Genomic DNA, 10,115 nt, shown 5'->3' with positions numbered 1-10,115 from the left:
TCAATGTTTACCTGTGACTTCCACATGCATATATATACACATGCATGCACGCTAAACACATGTTGCATATGCAGTCACATGAACATGCACATACTATACTGATCTCGTCCTAGATGTAGAACTTGACTAAAACCAAAGCAAGATAAAGCCTGGGGAACCCAAGAGGCATACAAAAGCCTGTGTGCAATCTCTCCAGCAGCAAGCAACAGTTTCCCAAGTTTAACTATAGTCTAAGCAGAACGTTCAGACATAACTGAAAGACATATCAACAATCTTGCTAATTTGCCATAGGCCTTTTGTTTTTTTTTACAGATTCATAGTTTATTGTACATATTGAGTATTACATGATGAGTTCACATCAGCTTCTTCAGGCATGGGACTTAACAGATGAGGCCAGACATTTCAAAATCCATTTATGTTGCTTTCACAGCTGGGGTGTTTTTAGGCCTTAACTTAAAGTATAGGACCAACAAAGCAATGCCTCCATATGTGGTCAGGACACAATTCTTTCTACCTGTGAGGGTATAAGAGTTGAAATATTTTTTAATACCAGTGAACTGGAATTGGCCATCACTTTCTGGACCAGCCATGACTTCAATCTTCTTCTTCGTTCACAAACTCTACAGCCGATGTCCTTCAGCAAACCCAGCCACTAGCTCCAGCCTTTTGTTGTGTATGTGCATTTTACATGTGAGCAGAGAAACATTTTCAAGCTACATGTATGGAATTGTCTTAGTTTTTATGTAGTTCAACTCAACCTGGACTTATGTGACTCACTCATGTAGGAACAAAAAGCATAATTTTGCTCAGTCACAGGTAAATCCAGTGTCATGTACATTATATGGTAAATTGTTACCTGCTGCTTAAGCCCCCTGAGAAACTGGTTCTAGAAGCAGGGTTTCCCCCTCTCCATTTCAGACCCTGGCATGTCTTTCTCAGAGCCTTCTCTAGAGTTCCTTGTCTGGGGATGGGTTGGCTTCTCTAAGTCTGTTTTTAGTGGAACAATGTGTTTATTCTTAGGCTGTTTTGCCCTTCAAGATATTTTGTCTTACATATGAAGTTGAATTGTTGAAAGGAGAATTTGGCATCTCTGCTCTTGAGTCTCACCATTGCAACTCCAAGAGAGCAATGACTGCCTCCTATTAGCACTCCAAATTGGGCAGGAGCAAGTGTTAGTTCCTTGCCCATTGCTGTGATAAGATATTCTGACAAGAGCTACTTAGGAGAGAAAGGGTTTGTTTTCGCTCGCAGTTCAGGTTGCAGAGCATCATAACAGGGAAGGCAAGAACTGGAAGCAGCCTGTCTCATCACACTGAGTCAAGAGCAGAGGGGTAACAGGTGCATGCCTGGCAGTGCTCAGCAGGCTTTCTCCTTTTCACACTGACCAGGACCCACCCTATGAAATGGTGCTTCCCACATTCAGGGTAAGTTTCCCAACTCCAGTAAATCCAGCTAAGAAAAAAATCCCTCACAGTTATATCCCACTATCTAACACAATTCAGACAATTCCTTATTGAGATTCCCTTTCCAAGAGATTCTAGATTGCATCAAGTCGACAGTAAAACTGATGACCACAGTTACACAGCAAGGAAAAAAACTCAAGTTACTTCTTAGTATCTTGCCTCTGTACAATGTTAATAGCATTAAAAGAAGTTTAACAAATCATAAACACAGTCAGTGTTTCTAGTTTTGAATTTTCTACTTTCCCCAATTATGGGTTGTAATATAACTGGATTGCTTTTTAAAATTTAAAAAAAAACACAAAAAAATTGTGTGGTATTTATAGACACTTAATGCATCTTTCTTCCTTGGAACGATTTTCTTAGACTAAAATCCACAAAAGGTAAATCACTAGGTGACGTGGAAACTTAAGGGAAAGTCCTTTGGATGGTATTTTTGCTGGGGCAAACACGTAAAGGAATATTTCGCTGAAGCAGACATGGAGAGAGGATGTTCTGCTAAAGCAAGTACATGAAAGGACACATGATGAGAGATTTTTTTGCTAAGGACACCCATGTATTGGCCGCCTTACATTGCATAGTTGAGCTGCATTTGTCAGGACTCCATAGAGAGAAATGCACCTAATATCTTCTGGTGGTGTGCTGTGGCTTCTTGCACTTCTGTGGACTCAGGCTGATTGGCAGAGTGATGTCAGCTGAGACCGATGCTGAGACCCGTGGAGGACACATGATTGCTTGGAGAGAGTATAAAAAGGACTTGATGGACAGTGATGGCAGCTGAGCTTGGCTTGCATGTACAACCAGCTGTGCAGTGCTTGTTGGTCTTGCATCTTCGCTGATCTTTGCTTCCCTGAGAGGACTGCTGACTCTGCTAGGAAGTATCACCACTGCTGATTCTTGTTCTCTATTCCTACTTACCAATCTGAACTTCTGGTCTAGCCATAAAGAAATTTTGAGTAGACTGAGCTGCTGCCGCCTGCTAACTGGTGAACTGAACTGCCAATTTCCAGACAACACAGATAGGAATTGCTTCAAAGAACCTTACTATATAGGTCCATCTCCCCCCCCACCCCATCCTTTTTTTCCCACTATCTCCAGTGGGTGATGGGCTACAAAAGAGGTTAAAGTGTTTAAGAACTGTCATTAACTTTCTGCATTCTTAGTAGACCTGTGAGCAGGGATGTCCTCAGTATGCAGAATGCCGCCGCCAGTGAGTTTGTGAATCTGTACGTGCTGCAGAAATGCTTCCTGGAGCAACCACATCATTGCTGCCAAGGACCACACGTCCTTCCAGATGAATGTGGCTGAGATCGACAGGGGCACAGGCCAGTTTAATGGCCAGTTTAAAACCTATGGCATCTAAGACTGAACCCCCAGTGAACGTGATTGTTGTGGGGAGGGCGGCAATGGGGGGAGGATGGGGAGGGGAACACCCATACAGAAGGGGAGGGGGAGGGGTTAGGGGGATGTTGGCCTGGAAACTGGGAAAGGGAATAACACTCGAAATGTAAATAAGAAATACGCAAGTTAATAAAAAAAAACAAAACAAAACAAAAAACCTATGGCATTTTGCAGGGCCATTCACAGGATGGGCGAGTCAGATGGTTTTATTCTCCGATTGGCTAAGGCTGATGGATTGTCTCAAAGAACTATTGAGCAGAAGAAATTGGGAATAATTTGTTGTAAATAAAAGTGATAATAAGTACCAAAAAAAAGAACTATGATTAAAAATAGGTGTTTGAAAAAATTAAAATCCAACTAGACTGTATAGCGCAAATGTTTTTCTTATTATATATTGCAATGTCGCTTTGCAAAATGGTTCTGCAAATTTTAAACTGCCCATAGTTATGTTAAGCATGGGTGTGCCAATTTCACCAGAACATTTCTAGGTACTATCATTGACATTTTTCTCTCTTTTTTTTTTTTTTGGTTCTTTTTTTCGGAGCTGGGGACCGAACCCAGGGCCTTGCGCTTCCTAGGTAAGCGCTCTACCACTGAGCTAAATCCCCAGCCCCCATTTTTCTCTTTTTATCTGCCAGTAATCTTATACGAGTATGTTTTAAGTATCTCCTTTCTGAAAGGCTTCACGTTAGATGTTTTATGATGGCAGAACAGGCAGTCTGGGCTTTTAATCTAGAGGGGCAAGGGATTGTGAGTAGACAGCACACACACTGAGCGCTGGTGACCACAGGAAACAGTGATCTAGGTTAGGGGCATATCCTGCACCAAGCTACAACAACAAAAACAGGGTTTCTCCCGATTTTCTTCTCACAGTTACCTTCGAATAGGCAATTCTGTCACATGCTCAAAAAACACTTGAGGAGGCCTGAGAGATGGCTCAGTTTTAAAGTGTCCGCTGTGCAAGTGTGGGTACCTGAGTTCTTCTGGCTCCTGCAAAAGCCAGGCCCAGTGGTACCTGTCCGTGAACCTGGTTTTGAGACAGTGGATATAGGTGGGTCACTGGAATTTCTTCACCAGCTAGCATAGTGAAATCGACGAGTTCCAGGTTCGGTGAGAGATAGATCCCGTTTCAAAAAGTGGCTGAGGAAGACACCTCTATTAATTTCTAGCCTCCAAACACATACATAAACACATCCACATATACCCCCCCCACACACATATAGCCCCCATGCACACAGCTATATGACCAGGTACACACACATGCACACACACTAGCTTTAAGGTATATGGTGAAATGTTTTCTCCCATCCTGGTCGACCAGGTACTCAGCTTCCTTCTCTCCCCACAGTGATTGTTTTCATGCATAGACGCATAGTAATGTCTTTGGGCATGCAAACAAACGCATGGATTTTACTCTGTTTTATGCCCACCACTGATGCACTTTACGCACGTGTCTGCGTTTGGCAGTCACTTAAGCAGATTAGAGAACTAGAATTATCAGATGGGAAGGAGGGAATAAGGGGGAAAGGCCACAGCCCGAATGTAAGGTTGGTATGGAAGGATGGTGCCAACTCAGGTGGAGGCAGCTGTGTGATTTCCTTTGAACTGTGGTTGATGAGCTGATCTTTCTGCTAAAGGTTGGGCACAGTATCACCCTCTCGGCATAGTTAGGAGGTTTTAGCTATATGATCTGATTGTTCCCTACTAGATGCCTGGGTTTGTCCATCAGTTTTTCTCCCTTAGTGGTTTAGACAAACTCAGTTTTGGTTATAGATAACTGGTTAAGACGGTTTGTGCATAGGTGAGGCTCCAAATAGCTGAATTCAACAAATCCCTTCACACACCCCCCCCTTTTTTTTGCTTCATACATGGTCTTATTCATCCCAGGCCAGACTTTAATTCCAAAGATGTCCTTGAACTCTTGACTCTCTTGCCTCCATCTTCCGGTCTAGGATTATGTATGTGGACCATTGATTGGGATATGTGGCCTGGTGGTTCTGGGGATCCAACCTAGGGCTTTGTGTATGCTGGGCAAGTGCTCTACCAACTGATCTCTATGCCCATCTACACCAGCTCCGTTTCGGAAAGTCCTTCAGCCATCAGATGAGTCTGTAAAAAGGTGAACATCAAAGCCAAGCAGGATCCCTTGCCAACACCAGAAACTAGGCGTGTAAGTCCTGGCAATAGCCTTTATCAGTGTCAAGGACCAAATGAAAGCTCTCTGCAGTGATAAGGACTGATCTGTGAGAAGGGAGACATGGCCCTGGGCCAAACAGGGCTGGGAGGGCTGTCTCTAGAGAGAGGGTGATGTGTTTATAAAAAGATAAAGAGAGGGGGCTATGTCTATGGAGGTGTAGTCAGTATGGAGGAAAGGGGTGCCTTTGGGGGCCCATGCTGAGGCATCCCTTCCCCCTGAGGGACCAGACACAATAGAATAGAGTTTATTCAGGGAATGGGGAGGGGAGTTAAGAGGGTAGCAGAGGCAGAGAAAGGCAGAAAGAGGGAGAGAGAAGAGGAGTAGAGAGGTAGAGGCCAGCCATGAGCATGTGGAGAGAGGGGGTAAGGGAATGGGGAGAAAATGGGGACAGGAAGGCAAAAGCAAGAAAGGAGAGAGAGGGCTGGTGAGATGGCTCAGCAGTTAAGAGCACTGACTGCCCTTCCAGAGGTCCTGAGATCAATTCCCAGCAACCACATGGTGGCTCACAACCATCTGTAATGGGATCTGATGCCCTCTTCTGGTGTGTCTGAAGAAAGGGACAGTGTAGTCATATCAATCAATCAATCAATCAATCAATCAATCAATCTTTTTAAAAAAAGAAAGGAGAGAGAGGGGGAGGGGAGGAGGGAGGGAGGGAGAGAGAGAGAGAGAGAAAGAGAGAGAGAGAGAGAGAGAGAGCGCAAGAGTGTGGAACAAACAGCCCCTTTTATAGTGTCAGGCATACCTGGCTGTTGCCACGTAACTGTGGGGTGGAGCTTAGACAGAGTGCTAACATTCCCCCGTTTTTTGGTTTAATTAAGAAGGAAAAAATTAGAAAGACTGTTATCTGTGGAGGTTTCTTGAACCTCCAATCTCCAGATGTAAGGGCTGCCCTGAATGGAAACAAACAGCAGGGGGAGGATGAGAGGCCCCTGTCTAATGCAGTGGGGTAGAGCGAGCGCAGTTACTGGAGTGGAATCTCATTTTCTGGAATTGGGGATAAGGTGGGTGGTCTTGATGTCTTCTGGAGCATGGTCCTGTTAGGGTCGACGTGTATGAAGAATTTTTATGTGAAGGTATGAAAAGTTTGAAGTGTGACAGGTGGACCGGATGAGAGAGTCCCTCAAGTTTAGCAGCTGTAGGAGTCATGAGAATTACCTTAAAAGGGCCCTGACATTTAGGAGAGATGGGTGAGGGCCAATGGTCTGGAGAAGATAGCAGAACTTGGTCTCTAATGTTGATAGGCAGTGGACTGGGGACAGTGTGTGGCTCAGGTAGATGATAAAGTTCCACAGGGGAGAGTGGAGGTGGCAAAGCAATGGGATGAGTAGATGGTCTGGCAGGGGAGAGCATTTTGCAAAAGACCAGGTTAGGACCAGACATCCATACATGAGTTCAAAAGGTGAGATGAGGAGAGGTTGCTTGGGGAGAGCTTGCAGCCTGAGAAGAGCCAGAGGTAGGAGTTTTATCCAATGGAGGTGAAATTCCTGTGACAACTTGACAAGGGTGACTTTTAAAGAGCGGTTGGTTCTTTTGACCAGCCACAGAATGGTATAGTGTAGAATAGAATTTATTCAGGGCATGGGGAGGGGAGTTAAGAGGGTAGTAGAGGCAGAGGGAGGGGGGAGGGGGAGAGAAGTAGAGGCAGGCCATGATCGAGTGGAGAGAGGGGGTAAGGGAATGGGGAAAGAGTGGGGGCAGGAAACAAGAGAAATAGAGGAGCAAGAAGTGGGGGTGGGGGCAAACAGCCCCTTTTTTAGTGTCAGGCATACCTGGCTATTGCCAAGTAGCTGCGGGGCAGAGCTTAGACAGAATGCTAACAGGACAGTCTTGTTTCTTTTTCATTTGACTGACACCATCATAAAATCCCCCACCCCGACCCCGTTTCAGCTTGGCATTGCTGTCTAATCTCCCCCACCCTACCCTACTTGCACTTTGTAGTCTGGATGATACACTTTCCTTTATTTCCTTTTCCTCTGTTTGCTCAGGTTGGCCTCGAACTTAGTATGTAACTAAGGATGACTTTGCACTTCTCAAGTGCTGAGATTACGAGTCTTCACCTCTCTTCCTGATTTAAGTGGTGCTGGAGATCAAACCCAGGGCTCCATGCATGCCAGACAAATACTCGACCAACTCAGATACAGTCCTTCTACTGATCTCTATTTAGTGGCCTGGAGATAGGTCCATAATAGCTGTGCTTCTTTGCAGAAAAACTTAGAAACAGACAACACTGCAAGGAGCTGGGGTTATAGCCTTGAGCACATGGGTCCTTAAATGCTCAGAACTGAGCTAGCGATACCAAGGGCAGTGAAAGGAAACCTTCTCTCTTAAAACAGGAAGCCTGAGGCCATGCGAGTTAAATCATAACACTAAGTGGGCAGAAGCAGGCGGGTCCCTGGATCTGGTCTACTTAGTGAGTTCCAGGTCACCTAGTGCTACATAATAAGAAAGAAAACGGGGAAAAAGCAACACCAATGTATGTCTTGAATGTCTCATCTGTCTTTCTGTGTGTGGCTTTGAAGCCCAGGGAGGAAGCGGGCTCTCACTAAACGCTGCGTTTTCACTCATAAAAACTTGGAAGAGTTCCTTGCACACAAGCCTCTTCCAACGATGTCGATCCGCCCTCTCTTTGTAGATAAGAGCCTCTCACTTTCATGCTCTTGTGCAAGGACCTCCCTGACGCACGGTAGGCGGAAAGCACTGAGCAGGAACGCTTCGGATCCCAAGGCCACAGCGCCCGCCGCTAATCACGTGGTGTGCCCGCTAGCCTCCCCCACGTCCCGCCTCCGCCCTGTCCCTCGCCGGGTTCTCACCGCGCTCCCTCCCCCGTCCTCACTGCGCAAGCGCGGGCCGCGAGCGTGGAGCATCTCGAGACAGCCGGGCTGCGGGCTGCGGAGCGTGCGGGTTTGCGGCCTGCGTTCGGCTAGCTCCAGCGGCTCATAGGCGGAGGTAACGAGGCGCAGCAAGCCGAGCCTCCCCGCTCCCGGGACAGCGTGGGCCATGGAGACTCAAGTGCTGACGCCGCACGTCTACTGGGCTCAGCGACACCGCGAGCTGTATCTGCGCGTGGAGCTGAGTGACGTGCAGGTAAAGGCCGGCTGCGGGGTGCGCGCGGGATCGGGGCCCCCAGGTACCCGTCGGCCGCCCTGCGCGTATGCGCTCCTGCAGTGCGCCACCGGCAGCCGCGAGTGGGGCGCCCGGGTTTCCCCTAGGGCTGCAGGTGCCGTCGGGCGTTCTGCGCGTGGCCCCCGGTATCCCCTTTGTTCCTGGTAGGCATCCTGGGGAACCACAGCGGTGTCCTGGAGGCTGGCCCGCGGCCTTCGGCTTGCCCGAGGCCCTCTGAGTTGTGGGATGAGCTCCGTGGATCTAAAGTGTGGCTTGACAGTGGCCTGTTAGGCCGTGGCTGGACGTCAGCGCTGGCCTCTGAGGTCCAGCCGGAGCGGCCCATTGACGTTCTCAAGGCCAGTCGCTGGGCTGGGCGGGGGCAACCCCCCAACCGTTCAGTGATGGAAATCGACACCCCCGCTCGACAAGGAAATGATTTCCATCCTCTATAAGGCTGCGAGCTCAGCCTTATCAAGTTGCGTAAAGAAATTATCGTGTTACCGTAAGCATTAATTTCATCTCGTTTGCCTATTAATGTGAGCAAGTCAAATCCCTGGAAACGTCCCATGTCTCTAACCAGACCATTCAGTATTATTAGGCGTGAAGCAAGTGGTTTTGGTCTGGAATGTTCTTTCTACAGACATCCTTACTCCCTAGTCTCCTTGACATACAGGGTATTCTAACTCGCTCCTCTGAACTCTTTCTTGCTCGAAATTAGATACATGTCTGGATTCATCAATTCAGCTGGCATAGTTTCTTGCAGGGTCTAGGTACCCATGTCCACTTGAGTGCCCTCTTTGCTTCTGGAATGTAAATAGTTTCTTCTTGTGACCGATGAAGCTAATCCTGGCCAGAATATCTTTGAGTAAGCAGTACATTTCATTTAAGGTGTAAGCAAACCTGAATAAATGCTTTTCTATAATAGGATGAATAGTGTTCTGTGCTGTTGTCCTCCACTCTGCTACAGGATTCCTTGCTAAAATAGAAAAAAAAAACCCAAAACGTTTTTTTCTTTAATTTTTATATTTTGGAGTTAGTTGTGCTATGTAGTTATGGCTGGCCTGGAGTTCACTGTGTAGACCAGGTTGGCCTGGAACTCACTATGTAGACCAGGCTAGCCTGGAACTCAAAGAGATCTGCCAGTCTCTGCCTCCTGAGTATTGGGACTAAAGGTATATGCCATCATGCCCAAGATTCATGTTTGAAACATATTAAAAATGAAGGTAGGGAAAAAAGGAGAAAATTTCTTTTAGAGAAAAGTCCTTTTAAAGAAATTTTGGGAAGAATGAGTCCCTAATGCCTCCATGGAGGTTTGATCTTTCTGGGGCTTCATATCTGCTAGTCTGAGGCATTAATTTTAAAGAACACGTCAATACTATGTATAATGTACTACAGATTTTCAGAGATGAGTCAGACAAGCTCCACTTTCCCAGGGCACAGGGAACTTTTCCAGAGCATTCTGTCTGTAAGGAAGCAAATTACATGAAAACAAAAAAAGGCTGTTCATGAATATATCTGTTGGTAAAGCTGAGTTTTGGTGTTGAAACAGGTCCCTGGTATTAAAATAATTCTTTGCCTCTCTTTCCTTGAATTGGAACTGGCTTCCGGAGATGAGAAGGCTTCGTGTCTACCTGTTACTGGGAGAACTTTCCAGAGAGGCCACCTGTAGCTAAAACCAAGTTTATTGAACTACTCTTTGGAGATTGTGTGTGTGTGTGTGTGTGTGTGTGTGTGTGTGTGTGTGTGTGTCAGTGTCTATTAAGAGTGTGTTAAAACTGATGATGGGACCTGAGCATTGGTGCTTGTGGGAAGGAAGGGTGGCTCACTGTAGCTTAGCTGCTGTGGTTAGACAGGCAGTTCTGAAAAACAGTAAGGAGGCTCAGAGACACAGGGTTAAACTGTTCTGGAGAAATAGTGTTCACTTTGGCCAAGAGAGGGAGGGTGTCTGGTGT

The 10,115-nt window shown here is 46.5% G+C and overlaps 2 protein-coding genes across 3 annotated transcripts in view; one reads left to right on the top strand and one right to left on the bottom strand.

Moving 5' to 3' along the window:
• Positions 1-294: 294 nt before the first annotated feature.
• Positions 295-6,987, bottom strand: LOC120094339 (ATP synthase membrane subunit DAPIT, mitochondrial-like). The gene has a single exon (XM_063266416.1). It carries the CDS (start codon positions 588-590, stop codon positions 414-416), a length of 177 nt encoding a protein of 58 aa, XP_063122486.1. The 5' UTR covers positions 591-6,987; the 3' UTR covers positions 295-413.
• An 870-nt stretch (positions 6,988-7,857) lies between these two features.
• Positions 7,858-10,115, top strand: part of Hacd3 (3-hydroxyacyl-CoA dehydratase 3) — a 37,260-nt gene continuing 35,002 nt past the window's right edge. Inside the window, exon 1 of one of the 2 annotated variants that reach the window (NM_001106831.1) lies at positions 7,858-8,145. In NM_001106831.1, the coding sequence (NP_001100301.1) occupies positions 8,059-8,145 (87 nt within the window). In that variant the 5' untranslated portion in view covers positions 7,858-8,058. The other variant, XM_063265158.1, reaches the window with a different exon arrangement.

This window comes from Rattus norvegicus, chromosome 8, assembly GCF_036323735.1.
Source record: "Rattus norvegicus strain BN/NHsdMcwi chromosome 8, GRCr8, whole genome shotgun sequence".
In the NCBI taxonomy this organism is placed as follows: domain Eukaryota; kingdom Metazoa; phylum Chordata; class Mammalia; order Rodentia; family Muridae; genus Rattus; species Rattus norvegicus.
Note: the sequence above shows the minus strand (reverse complement) of the source record. Positions and strands in the feature narration are given on the sequence as shown.